The sequence below is a fragment of the Ictalurus punctatus genome, chromosome 24, assembly GCF_001660625.3.
Source record: "Ictalurus punctatus breed USDA103 chromosome 24, Coco_2.0, whole genome shotgun sequence".
Classification (NCBI taxonomy): Eukaryota; Metazoa; Chordata; class Actinopteri; order Siluriformes; family Ictaluridae; genus Ictalurus; species Ictalurus punctatus.
In genome coordinates, this window is record NC_030439.2 from 12,801,376 (window position 1) to 12,826,689 (window position 25,314).

Below are 25,314 nucleotides of genomic sequence, written 5' to 3' on the forward strand. Positions count from 1 at the left end.
TCTGTTTTTATTATGTGTGTGTATATATCCTTAGTTGTTGCTGGTCTGTTCATGGTTGCACTGTGGGATGAGTAACTAAGAAAAACATTACTACATTACATCACATGTATGTAATATGCATGTGACAAATAAAGAACCCTGAAACTTGAAACTTTGAACTTTGAACCCTTTAAACATAAAAATTACATATGTAACTCTTTTCAAATTGTTGTGATATAAGAGGAATAAAACACTTCAGGATGTCAAGCCATTGTTGATTATTCTTCCAGTCATGTTCTATTCCTTACATATAGCACAATGGCTTATTTTTCACACTTTTCACATTTTCACAATTATTTAGAATTCATAGTCATACTATAATGTTCAATATTTTTGACGTTTTATACCTCATATTCAGGGGTACATCTTGTTTATTTAAAAGAAAAGCACAGCCAGAATAAAAATAAATAAATAAATAAATAAGTGTGATAAATAAATAAATAAGTTCCTTACAATTGCTTAATTTCAGTGAGAAAGATAATTGAATGACAAGATTTATCCCTCGTCCTTTGAATTGTCTCTCTGAAACTGATTTACGTGCCTTTCAACAGATAACGGCAACTGTGCTACTTGAAAGGTTGTCATTTTGCTGTGACATGACGCTGAATGATCCCTCATACTCTCCAATATTTATCTTTGTGACCTCGAAATGAATGCCCATGGCTGAATTATGATTGTGATACTAGGCATACGACTCATACATGATTGAGCATGCACAAATCCTTAATTAAGACCTGCAGCAATGGGGGAATGCCTAACATTTACTCTGTATCAATTCTGGCCTCATTTATATTCTGTTCACTTCATCTGCCAGTCTTGGTGAAAATCCCTCTTGCACAAAAACACACACACAAACACAAACACACATGGACACACAGAGGCACACAGAAAGGTAGTAAAAGCACTGAACCCACCACTAACAGGAAGAGGAAACAATGTAAGCGATTGTGTAGACAAGTGAGATCAATACAACCTGCTTTTGCTCTTCAGGAATCACAAGCACTCAGATCAAGACAAAGCATTAAACCCATATCTCCACAGATAAGAGTTGTTCTAGATCGCAAAACAATCACAGAGTCCCAGCAGCTACTGGATTGTTTGGATGAGTTGAGAGGGAAGGATGACTGCTTGACCTTTTTCTGTGTTTGATTTCATGTCAGACTATTCCCACTGGCCAAACACACTCATGCCCATGTGGTTGTGGGAAGAACATGCTCAGCCTGAGTCGAGTAAAAGACAAGTCTCAACCAGCCTGTGTGAAAGCAGTGGGATTCCCCCGTCCTCCCAGAGGCGCGAACATGCCTTCTAAACAAAGAGATGACCTAAGTATAAATGAATGGCAGGTGTGTGTATGTGCTTATATTAGAGCTAAACTTCTATTTTTAGATCTAGTTTTAATGAGTCTTTCTGGTGAAACAGTCACAAATGAGTACAAATGTACAATGATACACACACACACACACCAATAAAAGGGCAGCCCAGACACTCCTATCAAAGCAGAAAGAGATGGATGACTTTTGCTTTGGTCATGTCCTCAGGGAATGCAATTAGCTTTGGTAAGCTCAGCTGCTGTGCTTGTGTTGTTTGAATGTTTAGTCAGTGATCAAAGAAGCTAAATCTTCTACACACACCCATACACCTACATATACACATCTAAAAAAAAAAAAAAAAAAAAATAAAATAAATAAATAAATAAATAAATATTACTGAAAGAACTGGAGTGTATGATATGAGGCCACTAATGGAGAACCTTGGTATGAGAGAGTCTATACCATAAAAGAAACTCCTCTTTTATAAGTATACTTATAAAACACACATAACTAATCCATTTTAATCCAAACAGTGCATATAGTGAATGTACATCAGGTGCATTGATGGGTTGTTGCTACACAAGATAAGGAGAAGGGAGATTTACCAGCATTCCTATAAGCTGTGCTAGACACAGTTCTGATTTGCACTGAGTACACTCATATGTGGTGTTTTGCTTGTATTTTCTCATTTGTAAGTTGTTTTGGATAAAAGTGTCTGCAAAATTAATAAATGTAATGTAAATGTAATATGTTCTGGGAAAAACTGTCAAATGTCACCGTGGCAAACAGCAAAAAAGACAGAAAAGTATGTTTAGGCCAAAATTGCCTATAGAGTTGCCTATAACATATAATTTGATACCTCAAGTTTAGGAAACCATAATCATACATCATCAAAACAGTATGGAAGTTTCTGCAAAACAGTTTCTGTTTAACAAATACAGTGGTAAAAACTGTCAGCCTGCTTAAAGATGCCTAAAACCTTGCTTGCCAAGTGTAATTTCCTAAACAATTTCCTTCTGGGTTCAATAAAGTACTGTCTCTATCTATCTAAATATCTATCTATCTATCTATCTGTCTATGTGTCTATCTGTCTATTTATCTGTTTATCTGTCTATCTATCTATCTGTCTGTCTATCTATTTGTCTATCTATCTATCTCTCTATCTGTCTATCTGTCTATCTATCAATCTATCTGTCTAGAAAATGTCAATTGCACCATGTGAAGGATTTTCCAAGGCCACTTCACACTGTACTCTACTGAACATCAGACTTCAAATTCCACTGCCGTATTGATCAAAATTAGTTTAAAACTCTAAAGACTAAAGATCTTTTTCTGAGATACTGCTCTTCACCAATTAACATCACTGCATATTCTGCTGTGCATATTGTCTTAATATAAAGTTGTAACAATATTAATTACAAAGTCACAATTTCATAAAAATTCCATGAACAGAGATAATGTTGGGCTTCAGTCATCTGTGAATGTAACTGAGAATTTCACTGAGGCTTTCTGTCTATGCATGCTTTAATACACCACATCACTCAGTTTGAGTAATGCACAGTGAAGAGCAGGTTGTAATTCTCTCTGCATTATTATCGCAAGTAGCTATTTTTAGGTTAATAAATTAATAGGCACTGGCTGATGGGGATGATCAAGAATGATGCAATTTTGCAGTGTGAGAATGGGACAGAAAGAGAGAGAGAGGTAAAACTTTATCTTGCAGCACAGCAGGTACTTCGAAGTTTAATATGTAGTAATTACAGTAGTTTAAAAGCCCTAGGCACTTGTAAAAATATACAATGCAATAAAACAGTTATATATATTATATATTTACACTTTATAAGTAAACAAGCTGATAGGTTTTCCCAGCATCTTGGAAAGGTTGCATTGTATCAGAAATTTCTAGCAGTTACCACATATTTACATGTATATTATAAGGCAAAATAAAATTGTATCAAGAATACCATAACATCCTACCATCAATAACATCTGGATCCACCACCACCACACAGACAATCACAATCATACTTAAGGTGTGATGCCTGATAAATAAATTTTATTCCTCACTGAGGTCCCTGTCATCTAATCTGTCGCTAAATACAAATGCACACGGGGTTTAATCTGTAAGACAGTATAGTGGAGTGTGTTCTTAATCCACTTATTGATGGACACTCAGGCACAACACTGCTGACAGCCTCCTGCAATGTGTCAGATATCAAACCCCAGTCAGGAGAGAAATCAGCTCACAAAAGAAACTCTTATTAAAGCAAAACTCATGCATGCAAACACACAAAACACAGCCAAATAAATGTGAATATTTTGACATATTTTGAATTGCTCTAATGGGAGAAATGACTCTTACCAGGATGTCTTGGTCTGAAAGAGCATTCCTGTTATAAATAGGCACAACTTATCTCCACAACTTAAACATTTGTAAAGGTCATATAGCATATATTTCGTATGTCAAATCAAAGATGACATGCATTCATCTTGAGGTCGCTTGAAGTCTGTGATCAGGAAGGTCCAATTTTAGACTTAGCAGAGTGATGATGAAGAAATCATGAAGTGGTTTGTTTTGAATTCCACATAAGTACCATTTTATCCATTTTTATCCAGCCTTGCTTACTATTGATTTGACTGTAAATGAACAATTCTAAACTCTCATGTCTCCTAAATGTAGATCCCATGTTTGTGAGAAATGTACTCCCTCATTCTTAGTTGATACACATCAAAAACCTGAGGGGCCTCTAGGGATCTTATATATTGAAGAATATACATTCAGGTTTTTCAAGACTGCAAGTTCTGCCCTTCAGTTATTTCGGCTCTCCTCTGTCTTGCTCCCTGGGAAAATCCCAGGCTTTAGGGAGAATTTAAAGATTCTAATCGGACTTCACTAAAAGACGTCCCACTGACCTCTACACTTATAATCTAATCTGCTTTATGGAAAAAAACAACAGTACTGCCAAACTTTGAAGAATTTTAAGTTTAATGAGTTCTTACTTTGATTATGAGCATCGTCCACGCCAGTCACACCAGTCATCAGCTGAGTTAAAAACTGGTCGAATCATTTAAGCAGGAGCTTCATCATCATCTTTTTAGTCTCTACTGGTCTCTAGCCACATTAACATTGGTGGGGAAATATTTGCCGATCAATTCAGTCAATTCTGTTCTGTTGGCTAAATTTCTTGCTTTTAGGTCATTTAAATAAAAATTTTTTGTCTGCTGTGAGTTGTTAATGCAGAGGAGTGGGAGATTTTCCACCGTTTTTCAGAATTCAGCTGTAGTGATATCAGGCACACATTTGTTGATGTCACAGAGAGCTTTAAAAAAAAGCCCCAAACATTTTCTACTCTGATATGTAGCATAAGTGATGCATCGTTGTACATATGTCGTTGCTGAGCGGCTGCGCATCTTGCTCTTCTGCACAGCTGAGGCCAGCATGGTGGCACTAGCATAATGCACTAATCGGGCTTCCAAAGCCTTCCTCTGGCAGGTTTATAGGACCTTGTCTGTTTATGCCCTGCAACTACATCATGACAACCAAGATAATGGGATTATTCCTTTCTGCTACTCTCATAGAGACTTATTATTGCACAGTCTACAGTAGGTTTAACCAGCCTGCTCTCCAGACATTTTTTATTTGGAATAGTTTCAAAATAGGGCCATAGTTTTGAGAGGGAAGTCAAATTATACAAATACATTTTAACGGCATGGAAGTTAATTATGTCTAGTCATTACTTTACTTTAGACATGGATAAAATAAAATGTATACATAGTTGCTAAGCATAATGGTCTGGCTATGATGTACTTGTATATTCTGCTAAGGGGATTAGCTGTAGTGGAGTGATGTTAAGAAACTCTGCTAAAAATAAAACAGTTATCTTATTTATTTATTTATTTATTTATTTATTTATTTATTTACTTTAGAAAAATACAGAATGAACGAGGTAAGAAATGTCTAATTGCAATGTAAAATGTCTAATCCATAATGTTTATTGCCCCAAGAAATCTGTACAAAGTAAGCCTGTATCACCAAAATAAGGTGATGTAGATAGATTCTGGAGTGAATTAATAAGAAAGGGTACAAACAGTAACCCCTTCCCTAACCTTGACATTTTTATACCAAAAAAAATATATTGGAATTATAAGCTGCGATCAGATAATCCAAAAGATTTTGACCCAATATTTGAACTTTAGAGATTGCATACTTTTAAGTATTATTCTGTTTGCCTTGTCTTGGACTTTTTTGCTACTGTATCTCTTGCCTTGACTCCACTCAGATGCCTGTCTGATCTTCTGTTTTCTGATTTGCATTTGGCCTTTTTGTATATGACTTTTTACTCGTTTTAAATTGTGAATATAATTTTGGATGGTGTTTAATAAACTCCTGCTTATGGATCCTAATATGCCTCCTAAGTCTACTTTGTTACTTAGAGGCAAGTATATTAATATTTATAACATTAACTCATTTTTTGTGCCAAAGAAATTTAGCTAGAACCATATAATTCTGAGACCTCAAAATTGAGTTGTGTGAATTGCTATGAATGATTAATGCTATGGCCTATTCACTGCTAAAATGCAAGAGAAATGGAGCAAGAGCAATGAAAAAAAACTCTGAAGAATGCCGAAGTCTTAAATATTTTTTCAACAATCATACATAAACATGCTAATTTCCATCTACATCCATTATGTACCTTTATTGGTGCAAAGTATAAAAGTATCATTCAGTTTTACCCTGCAAATGTAATCTAGTTTTACTGCAAAAAAATTGGATGCTTTAACCATTTAAATGAAGCATTAACTGCTACACAGCCTCTTACACTCATTATGTAATAAAAAAATAAGTTTAATATCTGTCAGATCCCACTTTTCCTCATAGAGTAGAGCAACAGCCTTTTGTGTCGATTTATATTCATTTTTGGAATTTTGGACATTTCATTTCTCCAAAGAAAAATTCCAAAAACAGCAGATTTTTACAAATAACAAAGACCTTAGGACCTTAAGAAGCAAACATATCTCACATAAAACGCTAGTCAGCAGAGTTGGGTGTAATGCATTACAAAGTATCTGTAATCTAATGACTTTTTCTGATAACACAGTAATGTAACGCATTACATTTAAAATTTATATAATTTGATAACTGTTACTGATGTCAATAAAATTACGTTACTTGCATTACAAATTTATTGTCAAGAAAACAATATTAAGTAAAAAGCATTTTTAAAATAAATCACATTTTGTGTGGCCGCGTCAGTCAATGAGCAATGAGCATGCGGTTTAAGGAATCACCGGACAACGTGCGCTAAAATGGACACAGATGAGTGTGGTGGTTGTTTCTTCAAATGGAAATACAGACATTACTTTGATTTCATTGAGCGTAAAAACAAAAAGCATTCTATGACAAAACTCATCGCTAAGGAGGGTTCCTGTGCCCAAGACGAGAGTGGTCCAGCCTCACCTAAACAAGCTACAGTAGATTGGATTTTTTGTTCAGGATAGGGAGGGAAGGTAACTTCTGAGCAGATGAAGAGAGTTGTGGCAGCATATGTGGTGGAGGAAATGCTGCCCTTGTCGACTGTGGAATCGCAGTCATTTAGAGACATACTTACAGAGATACCTGTGATGGACAGATGTGTACCCTTGCAGGACAAGAAAGACATTTGCAAGGTATTTAGATAAATGCTATGCTGACATGGAGTATGAACTTAAAAAGAAACATTTGCGCGTTTAGAGTATGTCTCCACAACCGCAGACATTTGGACTAGTAATAATAAAAGCTTCTTTGGCATCACAGCCCATTGGATTAACCCTGTGACTTTTAGCCGTGAAAAAGCTGCCATAGCCTATAAAAGAATTAAGGAAAGGCACACGTATGATGTGATTGCAAGTGAAATAGAGCAGGTGCATTCAGGATTTGGACTGTCAGGTTAAATCACAACGACAGTCACAGACAGTAGGTCAAATATCCAAAAAGCCTTCAGAATGTATAAACCTTCTGAAGATCCAGAATCTGATTCACTCAATATTAAATTACTGAAAGAACTATGAGTTTCACTTTGTAGTGTATTTTTGTAGGTTTGATAGGTTTTGAACGTCATTTGAAAGTAAATTAATTAGTAATCTGGTTACATTTTACATGCAGTAATCAGTAATGTAAAATCAAATTGCAGTTTTAAATTAGTAATTAGTAATCTGTAGTGGATTACTTTTTGTTTAGTAACTTACCCAACACTGCTAATCAATAATGTGAACACTTTGCAAAATAACTTTTGACAACATTTGTAATGAAAGATATGGAAAATGCAATCTCTTAATAACATAATAAATGTATACTCACCAGGCAATTTATTAGGAACACTAGTGCACCTACACATCAATGCAATTATCTAATCAGCCAATTGTGTGGCAGCAGTGCAATACATAAAATCATGCAGATACAGGCAGCAGCTTTGGGTAATGTTCACATCAGCCATGCAGAATCTTTTTTTTTTTTTTTTGACAACACTAATTAAAAAGGAAGAAAAGCTTTGGGAATTCACTGTTAGCACTGTGCATTTGTAAAGCGATATGGCATTCCATTTAGGAAGAAATCAAAACATGGGAAATTAATGCTATTAGGAAAGAACATTTTGGGGAAATTTGAGAAACAGCCATTCATTAAACACTTCAGATTTAATTGACTAAAACTACTAAAACTAGATTAGTTTGTTATTAGAGATTTAATGAACTAGTTTTAGTAATTCTCTGTTGGCCCTGCCCAGCCTGAGTCTGGGGAGAAAAAAGCAGCACAAGTTGCTAGTCAAGCAACTGATCCACTGTTAAGTTAATAGATGAATCAATGACATCAATGACATAAAAAGCATAATCAGCCATTTACAACAGAAATTGAATACTGACCAAAGTATTCAAATCTCACAAGGATGTTGGTGCTGACTAGTATTTAATCAATTTGATTAAAGTATAAGTAACGTAGTGGGTTACATTGCAGCCTCACAACCCTGGGGTCCTGGGTTTGATTCTGAGTTTGGGTGACTGCATGGAGTTGGCTTTTATTCCAGGGTTCTGAATATACATGATCAAATCATGTTGGTTTTACAAAAACAAACTGTGTGAATGCAAATCAGTTCATTCATGTGGAACCAATGTACGCATCTGAATCAAGTAAATTCATTGAACTTTTTTGTATGTACAGAACAATGACCAAAAGGAGTGCAAAAGCTACAGTAGTTGAGGTTGTTCTACTGAACTTAAATTTTAGACTAACCTCTGAGAACCTCTGGACGTCCTGAGTCAAGGTACCCACTCTGCTCCAGTTGTAGTAATTGAGGAACTTCACAACAGCTGGATTGACCGCGTTGTCTGAAGGAACTGTCCTGAAAAAGTTAGGGTACTTCTTCTTATCTGCCAGGACTGGTGTTGTTGCGGCAAAAGATAGCTGCAAACATGGAGAGAACGGACATATTGTTTAGTAGAAGCCAAACTGCTTACAACAACCGAACACTGCAAAACACCTGACTACCAAATATAGCAAGTCTGACACGTACAGTAACTGCTGTTTATTTTTATGTGTGATCAAGGTGATGTGTTTTGTGCTAGATTAGACTGATATCACCTTGATATAAACACAGAGCCGTAAGGCGAACTGAAGCTTATATACAAGCCCATATTGTACACTCTTTTTTTTTTTTTGGCCTTTTCAGTGTGGATTAAGTGTGATGAGCCAGTCCAAATTCCCTGTGTCAGGACTATGGCAGTCTAAAGTACAGGTGTGAACAAATCAACAGAGTCACACTTCTCTATAAAAAGACAGCATTCACACCTTCAGAGTGCGCTTATGGTGACACGAACCATGAATGTTTGCACCACTGACAGTCAACCTCAGTGAGGAACTGACTGGCTGACACGTGTGTGTGTGTGTGTGTGTGTGTGTGTGTGTGTGTGTGTGTGTGTGTGTGTGTGTGTGTGTGTGTGTGTGTGTGTGTGTGAAAATATATAATGATGTCATGATGGGCCTATTGAAAACTAAAAAAAAGTGCTTGCTCTTTTACTATTAATTTACATATTGTGCAAAGATTAAGGTCTCTTTGGATCTTTTTATGGAAAAAAGGGGAAAAGCATTGAAATCTATTATCTGTTGCAGTTATTAACTGGTTGTGTGCACACCTAATTCTGATCAAATTTGTAATACTGTGGAATATTCAGACTCTAACTCAATATATTATAACTCAATAAATTGGGTGGTATGCAGATTATTGTGAGCATTATTCTGTTAGTCAATCATTTCCATACTGGCACAAAATGTGTCTTCAGGAACAGTTTGCCTGCATCAATGGAGTTTCTGACTCTATAGTACACATGCAAGCTTTCCTAGAGCAAAGATGTGGTCAGTTCTATTAAGTCCCACTCACTGCCTCCGGATGTCAACAGAAACATGATTTTTAAAAGCACTGTTGGTCAAAATGACACAGTGAACGTTCTAAAGGAAATCATTTTCTCATCCTGTGTGTATGCTTATATTGAAGCTGAAATGGAAGTGACCTTCAGCCTGCACTATGTTATGGTTATGACCTTTGTGACCTGAAGAGGAACATAGGAAATGTGCTTTTACTGGAAATCTGGCTTTACTAGGTAATTCTAACTGGGACATGCTATGTAAGCATGGGAAACCTATCTGAAAAAATTCTGGATAGTCTCCTAATAGCAATAGTAAGTTTCCTCTTTTTGAGTTTCCTAATAGCAATGGCTCAAATTCCTAATAGCAGTGCTTCTTATTCCGGCCGGATTTGAGCCACTGCTTCATTTGCCTCCAGTATTTTCCTAGGTTTACTCTTTTGGTCATTTCAGAAGATGAGGTCTCAAAGGTACTTGTTATGTTAGACGGGGTCAAGACAAGATCTTAATGATTCTAGCAGTTTGACAGAAACTCTCAGTCGCATCACCACTGATAGTAAAGCACTAGAAGTCAAGGAACAACAAATGCAACTACAATCACTTCTACTGATATGGTTTTGCAAGATGAGGTAGAACTGCATCTGTGCAAAGTATGACAGGCTATTGCAACAGCAGTGGGATGTGACCTCTGTTCTTCCCAATTGCACAGTGACTAAGCTACCAAGTACCTTGCAGTGAAAGAGCATGAGCTACCACTACTGCTACCATGTGAGGCTGAGATTTAATCACCTGTCAGCATCCAGTGGGAAAACAACCTAACCTTACTGGAGGAAAATTTAGTCAACAGGACAAGACTAAGAAAAGGATTTTGAAATGGTATTAAAAACACTGATTAAATGAGTCAGAAAAGAATAATGCTTATTAATTGGCCAAATATAGGTACAATAGCGATTCAACATTACATTGTTCCTACAGATTAAGTTCCTACTCAGAAGAAAGCACATAATATATAGCCACACCAAAAGCAGTAGTTCTTTAATCAGAGCAGGTCATTTCTCCTTCAACTTTCACATTGTCTTGTACAAACAAATGGGGGTATTTGCTTCTGTGTGGACAACAAAAGACTACAGGACATATGTTTGTGCAAATTACAGTTGTTTGCTTTAAGACAACATGGGCCTCATGGCTTCACCTACAATTTCATTAAATTGGGCCAATGAAATGTTTCCCAAAGTGTCTATATTGTTCATAAATGTTGGTGAAATTCAGTATTTTAGCAACTCAAATGTTCAAATATCACCCTGTATAAGTATAAAGTTCTGTTTGATTATTTGTATTTGTTTCTAAAAATGTGTTGTTTATAAGACTAGCTAGCTAGCTGTCACTTCCTTAGCTGATTTTTTCCCCCTTGCTGAAATGGCAGAAACTGCTCATGTTGACCGGATTTTAGAAAAGTTTTTTAACACCCATACTTATGAGAAGAGACTGAAAATTAAACAAGATGGCAGACCAATGTCAAAGTCAAATTAAATTACCAAATAAATTTATTCAAAACTCAGGGAGTTAATATACTCCTATCATTCATGTTAAATATGTACCCGTAACAGATAGGTGTGCTTCCTTTATTTTAACAACCACCAGCCACCACTGGGCAAATGTGTTTAAAAATAAGACTACTTTAGGATCTTTGTGAACAAACTATTCAGTCAAGCTATGTGCTTTAATATTACTTCTCCACTGTAAGCTTTTGTGCAGATCTGGCAATCCTGATCACAGCTCATATGTCACAAACTAGTACAACACATTCCACATATTTATTTGAATAGATTAACCAGGAAATATTACCTTTGTGCCAACGCATTTTTTTATGTTACCAGAGCTGAAAAATTTAGAAAATATAACGCAATTTAAGTATACACCTTTCTACAAAGTAGATTATTCTGTTCGTAGAAGTTTTTTGCTTACAGTAAAACCAATTGGCATATCAGTCATATTAATGCCCTACACACAGTTTACTTGTGTGTAGGGCATTAATAATAAAACAAACCAAGTACTTTTACTACAGTAATTTTAAACCATTACAGTACATGGGTTAATTCAGCAGCAACTCATCATGGCAAGCTCGTACTGGTTCTACCCCAACAAAGGCTGCTGTGGTGCAGTTTTTCCTATCATGGCTAAACTAATGACTGTAATGCTCATGACACTACAATGTAACAACAAGCCTTGATGTGTCTTGAACGTGTGGATATGGAATGAGCCTGACAGCCTTGTTTTAGCATCAAGCTGGCCAACATAGTAAAAACCCATGCTGATGTCCTGAAATGGCTAAGCAAGGTCAATTTCAAGGTAACATTTGACAGGTGAAAAGCCTGGTCAAAAAATGTTAGTATATTCATACAGTACTTGAAAAAGTTTCTACTGAGTCCAGGGAATACTGAATTTTATTCCCTTACATGGAGTTTAATCACTGATTTTATTGTTGTTCAAATTGTATGGCCTAACCTATTATTATAAATGATTCTTCCTTTATAGTAAAAATCTGACTTTTAAAAGGTCAAAGACCAGCTAGACTAGGCTTAAAATATCAATCATATTAGTGATCACATTTAGTCATCTTTTTTTTTTTTTTTAATATATTATTCCATTTTTACTTCAGACTTCTATAAATACACAATTAAACTTGAGCACTGCAAAATTCCCAAAGACAGCAGACAATCTATAACTTGTTGCACTTCACTGAGCTTATGGTTAATATTTGTTTAGAAAAAAATGAAGAAATATTGTTTGATTAGGTCCTCAAATCTCAATTGAATACTACTGTGCATATTTTCTGACAGCCAGAGAACTTGTGAATAGCAACACATTTTGCATTTTTGTTAAACTGTGTGAATAGCAACACATTTTGCATTCTGTTAAAAAGTGCGATAAATCATCGGGAGAAATAATAATGTTTAGACAAGGAAAGAGAGACAGTTAAAAATTTAGTTACATGACACTGTTGGTGATTATGCGTAGTAGAAAGTCGATGATGAAACGACATGGACAGTGTGCTGCTGCAGCAGAAATAGTGAGACAGTGTCAGCCTTTTGTTTATCAGTGACAGTTGTGACTGTAGACAAGTTGCAAATGAATTTACAGCCACAAATAAATCTCACTTTCTCAGTTTAACCTTTTTTTTTCTTGTTTTTTAAACTCAGAAACAACAGATTCATAACATTTACTGTGATGCCCGAGAGCCAATGAAATCCACACATTGTTTTTTGTTGCTCTAATGAGTCATGGTGTCATATACCAGAAGCAAAAATATTCAAACATGCATCTAAATTTAAATCTCTAAATATGTCACCAACAAAGATGGGGATGATCCATAAAGGCAAAGCCGAGATATTCTGAAGACATCTATCACAGGACACTGTCTGGATAGCATTACAACTAAGCTAATGGTATTAGGTAATCCTTGAGCCTCCTTTATGTTTTAAAGTCTCTCTCAGAATTAACAAAAAAAAAGAATAAAACTTACACTCTGACAGAAAAAATGCTGATGTGACATATTCACAGCCCACAGCTTTGTTATTTATTTACTCTCTCTCTCTCTATCTCTCTTTCCACGTTTGCGCATGCGTGGGCATTTGTGGAGCGAGTGGAGGGTGATTCAGAGCGTGGCTGAAGATTTTTCTCAACTTTTATGGTCTGTTACATTTCATCTTGTTGAATTGGGATCGTGGGTGTTTGTAGGAGGAAGAGTGGGATTAGGGAGCGTTAGCCAGTTCTAAACTGGCGGGCATGGATAGTTCGGGAGGAGTGTGTTTTGGCCAGCTCACCCGGCGGCATGGAATTAAAGTGCCGGTTGATATTGAAAGCTCAGTGGAGGAGGTTAGTATAGCGATTGGAAAAGCTGTTGGATATAATAGTATATGGTGTGCATCCAGGATGAACGGTGCTGTTGTCTTGTTTTTGGACAAGATTGAAAAAGTGACTGAGGTTGTTGAAAAAGGAATAACCCTGAATGATAGCTTTGTGAAAATTTTCCCTCTTGTTAATCCAGCAAAGAAAGTGATGCTGTCAAATGTGCCTCCTTTCATCGCGGATGAAATTATAGAAAGAGCACATTCAAGATATGGTCAGACTATCTCAACCATGAAGATTCCTTTATGATGAAAGTCTCCATTGTTGAAACATGTTGTTTCTTTCAGGAGACAATTATACATGGTGATGAAGGGGATTTGAATATTGCTCTGAAGTTTAAGATTGATGGTTGTGACTAGCTTATCTTTGCAACAACGGAAAGCTTGAAGTGTTTTGGATGTGGTAATGAAGACCATTTAATGTGTTCATGCCCTGAAAGAAAAATTCAAAACGATAGCACGGTGGAAAGGCATTTGGAAGAAAGGATTCAGGAGAGCAATAAAATGGAACAGGTAAGGCAGAAAAGAACAAGAAAAAGAAATAAATGTAGATCTAAATGAGTTAGAAGGAGAAAACTTTCGAGACGATGAAGTTCCAACAATCATGAGAAAAACAAATCACTGGGAAGTTGTGCCTAAATCTAAGGGGAAAAAAAACTGCAGAATGTTGGTGCAACTAAGGATGTTGGAGTAAGTGGGGAATCTTATAGTACTGATGAAATATCAGGATTGGACAGTGAGAGGAAATCCATTGATTCTTTCACTAATAAAAACATGGAGAAAGATTTTAGTGAATGTAGTTTGGAGCAAGTAAGATGTTTTCTACAGTCTACTAAGGAAAAGCAAAATGTTGAGGTTACTGATTATTTTCCTGATCGGGCCTTGTTTATTGAGTCTGCCAGATTTTTGATGAGACAAAGAGAGGAAAACTGTTTGTCTAATCCAGATGTGTACCAGCTGAAGAAAATCATACAACGACTGAGTTCTCAAATAATGCAAAAGGAAAGTAATCAAATGGTGGAATAATAGTGATGTGTATGTTTTGTGCCTTTTGTTTTGCTCACTCCTAATTAACTTTAAAATCTCATCCATTAATCTAAATGAGATGCTACTAAAAGAGCACAATTATATGATGTTTTGAAAATGAAAGGTATTGATATTTGTACAGGAAACTCATAGCGCACAAGAAAATATTGTAGAGTGGCAAAAAGAATGCACTGTAAAACCGGATAGTTCATTTAACTCAAAAAATTTGAGGAAACTAATTACCTCAAAAAATTTTAATTTGATGAACCATTTTCTTTAAGCCAAATACATTTAAATATAACAAAAATTTAACTAAACTTGTTATATTTAAGTGTATTTGGCTTAAAGAAATTGATTTATCAACTTAAAATTTTTGAGGTAATTAGTTTTCTCAATTTTTTTTATTTAAATGAACTTATCCGGTTTTACAGTGTGTGATGGCCAGATTTGTCTTAGTCATAACAATGCTTTAGTGCAGGAGTTGGCATTTTACTTTCCACAAATTTCTTTCAGAATCTTGTAATGTAGAACAAATAGTATAAGGAAGATTATTAAAAGTTACAGCAAAATCTTAAAAGATTATTTTGGAAATGTCTGTGTTCAACAATCTGAAAGAATGTTGTTTTTTTTTTAGAAATACAATTGCTAATACAGTTCAGCAGTGTGAAGATCATTATTTGATAATTGGTGGAGACTTTAATTGTACTGACAGTGATATTGATAGAAATCATTAAAGCCTCATGGTGCCTCAAGGCGTCGATTGTTACAACTTATTGAATCAAATGAACTTTGTGATGTGTGGAGGAACTTGCAGGACAATAAAAGACAAATATAGCTTTCAAGCTTCTAAGTGTGGTTGGGATGTTAGGATTAAAGAAATAATTATTTTGGACAGATTGTACAAAAATGGACTTGAAAGTAATGTCCTGTTTTTATGAAGGTGTTCGAGAATCATGGAGTTTGATGAAAGTAACAAGGTCTACTGATGGAAAATCTTTGTATTGGTTAATGTTAGAACCATTGATGAATGGATCTCATTTGAATTTGTCTTGCGAAATAGTGCCATGGTTTGAACAAAAATTGAAGAATGCGAAGATAACAATGAAGGATTTGGTAGAAGTGACTGGATGGCATTTGAGTAATACCGTTGCATTGACTCGAAGACTTATGAGAGTAGTTGGACAGATATTGGGAAAACGTTGAAGCTCTTTATCTGAAGAAGAATGGATACTCCTTTATGACTTTTCAATATTAAAAATATGGCCAAATGTTGAAGACTCGAACCAGCAATGATGAGTTCTCCAGATTTGCCAGATACAGATATTAACTGTCCTTTAACAGTGTCGAAAAATTGGAAAGACAGGAATATAAAGTTTATTGGTGGAAAAATTTTGTGTAAAAGTATTGAATAAAGAACAGTTGACACATCGTTCTGATAATCCTTGGTGATGTCATTTACATGTGGATTCTAGTTTTAATTCTAGGACGGGTTCCCTTCTGAGTCTAGTTCCTCATATCATCTTAGGGAGTTTTTCCTTGCCACCGTCATGCTCATTAGGGATAAATTCACACATTTAAAATCTGTATCCTGTGTTTATATGTTTCTGTACAGCTGCTTTGAGACAATGTCCATTGTTTGAAGCGCTACACAAATAAGTTGAATTGAATTGAAAAATGAAATCAAATGTGGGGTACGTTATATAAGCCACCACTGACAAAGAGACTGGAGATTTGCGGTGGAGAATTTTACATGGCAGTGTTGCCGTTAATGCTGTCAATTCTATTCTTAATCCACTAGTAAAAGACAGTTGTATTTTTTGTGAGCAGAGAAGAACTAGCTTTCATGCGCAAGAGAGAAGCTATAATTAGAGCAATCGGTAACAAACTTCATTTCAAGCGGCGTAAGCCCTACACGGACCACCGGTTTGTTGGTGTGTGCAACCAACTTCCTGTTTACACGTGTATGCGCATGCCCAGTGTTCATGAATGGTCATGTGACATGCGTATTCGGTCGTATAGTGTGGACGGAGATCGTTTCTGAAACACAGCAGAAACGCCAGTGTGGACGAGGATCGATTTGATTTTAAAACCCCTTTTTAAAACAAAAACATACTAATGTAAACAGGGCCTAAGTAAGTAAGACGAGTGACTCTCATTATCATGCATGCGGTGAAGAGATTATAGTAGGAGGAAGCAGGAAAAGGGAAAAGTTGAAATATAAAAATGGACAATAATTAATAAATGAAAGAGTAAGATAAAGTTCGTTTTTCTTCAATCTACTAATGGTTTAGGATTTCAGGAAATAATTACAGATAATTAATTACTCTATAATAAATGTTTGTATTCACTTATATTTATTTAGTCATTTTTTTTGATATCACATTAGATAGCCTAGTCTTCCTTTAAAAAAAAGAAAAAATAAACTATTTATTTACTTAGGATAAAACAGTGAAAAGTCTGAATACTTTTCTTCAGTTGCAAAAATGCACATTTTTAGAGATAGTCAGTGTTCTCATGGCAAGAAATTTAGTTTTGAAGAAAGAGAAGAAGAAGCAGAAGAAGAGGAAGAAAGCTAATTGTTGTTCTTGGAGAAAACAACATTAAGATTGTTAATAATACTACGAATATAATAGTAATACAGGTCTCTCTATTAAACCTCAGGCATGTTAGCTGTAACAGCCTGGAGCTCCATAGAGTGACCTTCAAGTTCAAGCTTAATGTGTCAACTTTTTCCAGTGTCAGTTATTGTTGTTACACCAGTGAGGGTCGCCATGAATCCATAGCAGGTCAGCAAAACACTCTGATAAGGACATGAGTATATTACAGGGCATTGATCACACTAATACACACCTTAGGGCAATTTAGATTAGCCAGTCCAGCTACTGGTATGTTTTTGGGAAGTGGAAGGAAAACAGAAAACCAAAAGGTAGCGTCTCCACAGGGTCGCGAGGAGCCTGGAGCCTATTCAAGGGGACTCAAGGCACAAGGCGGAGGACACGATGGACGGGGTGGGACAACCCATCACAAGGCACAATCCTATTGACACATTACTGATAATTTGGTGATGCCAATCAGCCTACAATGCATGTCTTTGGACTGAGGGAGGAAACCAGAGTACCTGAGGCCTGTTTCACAAAGCCGGTTTCACTGGCTACACAGATAAGTTTGAGTTTAGTTTGAGCAAACTCTGGTTTTTCTGTCTCAACAAGGTGGATTGGTTTTTAGCGGGTTTCAACGCCATGGAAACTTACGTTACACAGCTAAACTATTCCGAAGCAGCTTTTATTCAGGGTAAGAAATGTCAAAACCCAACTTGGACCAATCAGCTGCAAGCAAGGTGATATAAATCTGACACGTTAAAGTTAACCCTTTAGTGTTTGTAGAGGTGGCTTCACCATTTATGGAGCTCGGAAAGCAAATAATAAAGACACTTCGAAGGTAAAGAACTTTTAGGGACAGACACAATCCCCTTGCTATCTGTACGAAAGATATGGATTTTTGGCAGATGCTATAGTTGATCTACGCCGGCTTCTTGAGCCGCATGCTAAAAATCTGACACACTGAAGCCGCTTTTACTGTACTACAAACTGTATGTGCTGTTTGTATTGCTTTGCGGTTCTTTGCGATTGAACATATTTTCATGCGGTCACATTATTCCTGTCCCAATATAGTGTCACAAATTGATATTAATTTTATTCATATGTAATTAAAATAATTTACATTTATATTAAATAAAATTAAATGAATTATGTTGGGGTTATAAATTTTCAATCCATTCATTCTCATTGTGAACCTGTAAATGTAAACTAACTCATTTACACCATCAGCAATTTTCCCGAGCTTTGGCAGCCGCAACAGTGTGGGTTTAAATTCCTCATATTCCCTCATAATAATTTCTTGCTCTTTAACCAGAAGTACATCTGCTTTTTTCCATGATGAATGCTATTGGCTGTTTGCTACAAATGACTGGCTTTATGTGCATGTGCATGCTGAGTAAACTTTGTTTCTGGGTTAAAACCTGCGTTGACTGAGAACGTTAATAACCAGCGTCATGAAACCTGTTAACCTTAATTAACCTGGCTTGGATTTTTTTGCTTTTGTCATCTCAAAACTCTGAGTTTGTTCAACTCGCTTCGTGAAACTGACCTCTGGAGTAAACCATGCCCCTTCTTTATTCATTCAAATTCACACACATTTCTAATGTAATAAAGCTGTATTTTCTTAACTAACAATGTGTAAAAGATGATTTTCAGAGCACATACTCCACAATTATGATTCAGTTGCCTCATGGCACCATTTTGTCATTTCACTTGAGAGCAAGTATTTCTTTAAACCAGTCACCCTGATCTGTGTCCTTTCTGACTTTACAGTAATGACCTGCGGCTGTTTGAGGCTCGTCCTGTTTTTCAGGCCAAAGTTATAGCATGCAGTCAGAAGCAAGGGCAAGTCAAGAAAAGGTATCACACAGAATTAGGCTTCCTTCCTTTCAGCAGATATTGTGTCAGCGGGAGATCGGCTTCTCCCACAGACATCCAGCCTAGAATGTCTTATTTAAAAGGGTATTGTCTTCACTAGATGGGATATTTCTTTCAGATTAGGTCTTTCAGACCGCAGGCTTACGTAACATTAGGAGAAATGGGATTTATTCATATATAGTCTTGCCATCAGACAGCAAGTGCACAAAGTCAGGATACAAATGCATTTAGTATTTAAATGAATGAACGTAAAATACCACAGAAATAACTAGGATATTGAGAAACAAGTTACAAATATGTTACGAGCATCCAGAACACGCAATTACTTTAAACACAAACTGGAAATTATATACATAGCATGATTAACTAGGTACAAGACACAGGTGACAATGATAGCAGTCAGATCTAACAAAAACCAATGAGCTAACAGGGGAGGAGAAAATGAAACCTAAACAATAACAAAAGCATGTTGAAAACTTTGAACAAGCAGCTTTTGCAATGCTAAGAACTCCTACGCATGATGAGAGGGGTAATACTGAATGTGACACTGTATTTTAATACCATTCTGCCTGCTCCTCAGGGAATTCCTCTTGCAGTTCTTTTTGTTGTTGTTTAAAGATCAATAAAATTGAAATAACATTCTTACACTGTAATTTTAGTGAACTCTGATATGACCAGAGCTATGCGAAAAAGTGCATTTGTGCCTCAAGTCGCACATCACTATCCACTCCCACTCAGTTACAGAAGTTCCAAGCAGTACATGTTATCTGATAGACACCCATCCAGAGTCAGTATCAGACGCCACTGAGGTCGGAGTTGAGTGTGGCGTTTCAGTGCCCGGGTCATTATCAGTCTGGAAAAGCTTCCTATATGTTGCTGCAGACATCTGTAGCATCCTCCATCCATGAAAGGCTGGTCATAGTGCTATAAGAAGGGCTTTGTTGATGGACATGAGCTTCAATACTGATCTCTCTCAGTTGCAGAATCGGTGATTTCAGCAGACCCAGTATGTCGTCCACACAAAATGCATTTTATCAATTGGTCTATCCTTAAAATAGTATAATATGATTTTAGTTATTTGCACATTTGTTACACTGATTTATTTGTTTTTTTTTTTGTTGTTAACAGAAAGAGCACAGAAGCTGGAAATGCAATCTATAGACTGTTAATAGATGTTTATTGAAGTGCAGTTTGACTCTTTTTTTGTTGTTTATCAGCATTTAATTGCACTAATAAAACAGCCTAAAAAGAAAGACAACCAATCTAATATTTTTCTGAAAATATTAGATTGGTAAAAAATTTATAGTCGTACAACCCTGGGTGGCTGTGGCCCAGGTGGTAGAGCGGGTTGTCCACTAATCATAGGTTCAATTCCCAGCCCGCATGACTTCACATGCCGAAGTGTCCTTGGGCAAGACACTGGACTCCAAGCTGCTCCCAAGTTGCTCCCGATGGCAAGTTAGTGCCTTGCATGGCAGCTCTGCTACCAGTGGTGTGTGAGTGTGTGTGAATGGGAGAATGAGACACAGTGTAAAGCGCTTTGGATAAAAGCGCTATATAAGTGTATGTGGAATTGGCACATGATCACAAAAATACACGGAGACACTTATCCATCAAATAACACTGTCAGTGTTGCTGTCATATGCACAGACACCTGGTGCATGTTCCTGCATTTTTAATGAGCTGCTCAAAAGTGGTGATGAAGTCTCCATCCGTCTCCTAAGCCCTCTCTCCTCCCTTCCCCCAATTGTCCCTCCATCCTGCTGTGTGTGCTGCCACACTTCACCCAGGTTTTAATTGCCACACCCACACCCCTTCCAGGGGGTAGTGGCAAACCCAACAAGCTGTGTCTCCTTTCCATCAATCTCCTGGTGCCAGTGTTAATTAAAACTAGGGAGAAGAGCCTCTGTGTGTGACACCTCGCAGCTCCAGAGCCGTGGGACTGGAAGGTCACAGAGCTCCCATAATAAGTCCAATAAAGTAGAGATCACTTTTTAAGGATAATAATAAATGACTTTGAGAGGTGAAGATGGAAAAAGTAAAAGATGCATCCGCTGTATGTGTGTGTGTGTGTGTGTGTGTGTGTGTGTGTCTGTGTGTGTGTGTGTCTGTGTGTGTTTGTGTGTGTGTGTGTGTGTGTGTGTGTGTGTGTGTTTATTTTATTTACCATTTTGAATTCTAATAAGCCCAGTGACATGATAATTATTTTAACTTTTAACATTTTAATAAAAAATAAATAAATAAAGGCTCCCAACTAGAGCAAGGCAAAATTGCTCTATCATCCAGAGATCGCAATTTCAAATCTCAACGTTGCCACAGCCATCTAAAGAGTGTCTAAAGAGCAAAACTGACCTTGCTTTGTGGGTGGGAGGGATTGCATACTCTCTCTCTCACTGATCAGTCACAGTGACACTAGACAGTTGTGGGTGTCTGTGAGCTCATGTATGTGGAAGAGGGCAGATAGCGCTTTTTATGTGTCATAAATGTTCTGTCTGTGTAGGAAAACAGGAAGGGAGCCTACCCTGTCAGGACAAACAAGATAATCCTTTACAACATAGAGCGCTTTTTTATTTAAAAACAACAACAACAAAAAAACTTTGTGCTTCTTTTTTTAATTTTTTTTATTTTAATATTGTAAGGGTAAAACCGTGTCTAGGTTAATAATGCGCTCATGGTACCACTTAACGAAGAGCTCATTTGTAAGTTGTAATTATGTCATTTCCTGCATGGAGGTGTCCATGTTGGAAAAAAAACATGGACACCTCCATGAAAGAGTGTATTTTGTTTGCACTGTCAAAGCACATAATGCTCATAAATAGCTACTTTAACTGCATTTTTATAGTAACAGGCCTGAGTGGCTACTGGCAACATTTTGACTGTGCTTTTTTTGTTTTTTATTTTTAATAAATTTGCAAAGATTTCAAACAAACTTCTTTCATGTTGTCATTATGGGGTATTGTTTGTAGAATTTTAAGGAAAATAATAAATTGAATCCATTTTGGAATAAGGCTGTAACATAACCAAATGTGGAAAAAGTGAAGCGCTGTGAATACTTTCCGGATGCACTGTATACATTTAAAAAATGTCAAAAGTGTGTGTGTGTATGTATGTATGTGTAAAGGAGGAGGATAGACAATAAAAGAACAAGGATTTGAAAAATGACAGCAGGGCCAGTGGATAAGACATTGTGCATTCTAGGAGCTCACCCCAACTGAGTGAGGTCTGGTACAGCAGTCTCTCCTGACACACAGGTTGCCAGAGTCAATAGACAGTGTTTCATCCTCATTAATGTTCTCCAGCCAATTCCAAGCACAAGGACCTCACAGAATGAAGTATTGACAGTGCTGTACTACAGCCAGCATCGACTTTCCATGAGCGGCAAAGTTACTCAAAGTTTTTTTTTTCAAGGACCCACAAAATCCATTCCTCAAGCATAACATCCTTCAGAATTACACTGTAAAGTAAAGTAAAATTTCTTTTGCTTCACAGATTCTGATTTAAATGAACAGAACCTGTATTACGCACATAGAACTCTCTGCCTTTGTATAAAATGAGGGCCTTAACAACGTTTGCTATCAACCGGCCCTATTCCTGTCTCACACCCTATTTTTGGAAGCAGAAACCCAATTAAGAAGGGTGCTTTATATAAGCGAGTAAGCATAAACAGAACGCTTATTGTGAAACATTGTATTTTTTTAGTTAAACTTAATTACAGCTTCTGAATACATTCCCAAATAATTCCTGTGTAATTACATCCCCTTCGAAAAAAAAAAAAGGGAATATTGCCAGAATCACAATAAGTGTGTACACACAGATTTAATTGGGTAGTGTTGCTATAATTGGGTCCTACAAATGTGACCTGATTTACAATACATTGCCTCATAACTACTGCCCAGGGTTTCTCTGACAGCGGGCTTCATCTGTCCCCTGTCACTAAGATACATGCCAGCCAATCGGGTATCTGCTTGGTCACGTCAGACGCTTGGCACAGTCTTCAAAGAACATCCAGCTGCTCAGTAATGCTGCATGGAGGGCATTGGAGAACATCGTGATGGTGTAATGCTCATGTACAAGAGACTGGTTTCGTAAACACTGGTTGGGTGTTTGACTTTATATACAATTCGGGAAGAGCAATGATTTATAAATCCCATTAGCCAGTGTCAGCCAAAAGAAGATGAGTTCCCTTTTGAGTCTGGTTCCTCTCAAGGTTTCTTCCTAGGGTCATCTCAAGGAATTTCTCCTTGTCACTGTCACCTCTGGCTTGCTCTTAGAGATCTAAATCTGTGCATGGATTTCTGTAAACCTGCTTTGTTTGTTTTGTTAAAAGTACTGTACAAATTAAATTAAATGTAATTTATTATAGTCAACAAGTCAACTGGGAGCCGACAGAGTTCATATAAGTCAAAGGATGTCTTGTAGCGCACAGTCAGAGTTAAATCATTTTATCAGTGCCCTTTGAATATATGGATTGTTTAGAGGTTTTGTAATCTAAAACATTGCCTTTAACCTAAACCACAGGTTCCCATTCCTGGTCCTTGAGAACCCTCGTCCTACACATATTCATATTTTCCCTGCTCTAACACACATTCAACTAATCAGCTAACAAACAGCCCTTTATTAGATGAAGTGGGCGTGTTAGAACGGAAAACTTTAAGGGCTGAAAACCTGTGACCTAAAGTGTACTGATCTCATGAGAAATTTGGATCAATTCAGATAAATGAGGAAGATATGTTTGAATTTCAATTGATTTTAATATGAATTACATTATGTGAAATGTATGAATGCCACTAACTCTAACCTTAACCATGTTTTCAAATGACTTTAATGATCAGTGTGAGGAAATGTTGATATAAAAATAGACTTGTCCAGCAGTACACATGTGCATCACGGAGGGGGTGCACTCAGTGACCAATGACCAATTCTTCAAAATTGTCACTATGTTTTTTTTAGATATTCAGTCATTTTATGTAAACTCATGTTTACTGTAGGATTTGCAACATTATTTCACTAGAAATTTATACACACTCAAAATACCACGAGCTTGGATTTTGTCCAATATTGTTCAATATCATAAGAAATTATACAAATGTAAACCCTGCTCCTAACCGTAACTACACCCTTTTTATCTTTCTTATAGCATACGTGGTGCTAATTGTTATGCATTTGCAATTGTGAGACCATGGTAAGAATGAAAAAAAAAAGCTTTTTTTTTTTTTTTTTAATCTTGAATTACAGTTATGTAATTTAAATGGGTTTCCACTTGGGAGCTGGAAGAAAACAGGATTATTCCCTAAACATGCCTCACTATCATATGCACTCAGTATCATATGATATAGTATAGTATAGTATAGTATAGTTTGTACATGAACACAGTTTAATTGAAAAAGAAAGTTTCTTAATGTAAGATATTCAGAGTTCGTTGATCTACAAGGAAGATCAAATGTATTCAGTATACAATATACAACAGATTTTGGTCAAGGACCTTTTCATTCCCTACTTTTTGACACTCTTTAGATATACTGTATATGGTATATAGAGTATACATACTCAGCAAAAAAAGAAATGTCCCCTTTTCAGGAGACTGTATTTTAAAGATAATTTTGTAAAATCCAAATAAGCTTCACAGATCTTTATTGGAAAGGATTTAAACTATGTTTTCCATGCTTGTTCAATGAACCATAAAAAATTGCTGCACATGCCCCTGTGGAACAGTCCTTAAGACACGAACAGTTTACAGGCGGTAGGCAGTTATCACAGTTACAATAACTTAGGACACTAAAGAGACCTTTCTACTGACTCTGAAAAACACCAGAAGAAAGATGTCTAGGGTTCCTGCCCAGCTGCGTGAACATGCCATAGACCTGCTGCAGTGAGACATGAGGACTGCAGATGTGTCCAGAGCAATACCCCCCCCCGACGTGATGGAAAACCTGCAAATGCCTTGGTGGAAGAGTGGAGTAACATCTCTCAGCAAGAACTGACAAATCTGGTGCAGTCCATGAGGATGAGCTGCACTGTAGTACTTAAAGCAGATACTGACTGTTACTTCTAATATTGACTCCCACTTTGTTCAAGGATTCATTATTCCATTTCTGTTTGTCAAATGTCTGTGAAACATGTTCAGTTTATGTCTCAGTTGTTGAAAGTTTTTATGCTAATACAAAT

General features: G+C 36.6%; 1 protein-coding gene across 1 annotated transcript in view; it reads right to left on the minus strand.

The window, feature by feature from the left end:
- gabbr2 (gamma-aminobutyric acid (GABA) B receptor, 2) overlaps window positions 1-25,314 on the minus strand; it is a 199,646-nt gene that overhangs the window by 80,336 nt on the left and 93,996 nt on the right. Inside the window, exon 3 of the mRNA XM_017454005.3 lies at window positions 8,614-8,784. Within this exon, the coding sequence (XP_017309494.1) occupies window positions 8,614-8,784 (171 nt within the window). The remainder of the gene's footprint in view (window positions 1-8,613; window positions 8,785-25,314) is intronic.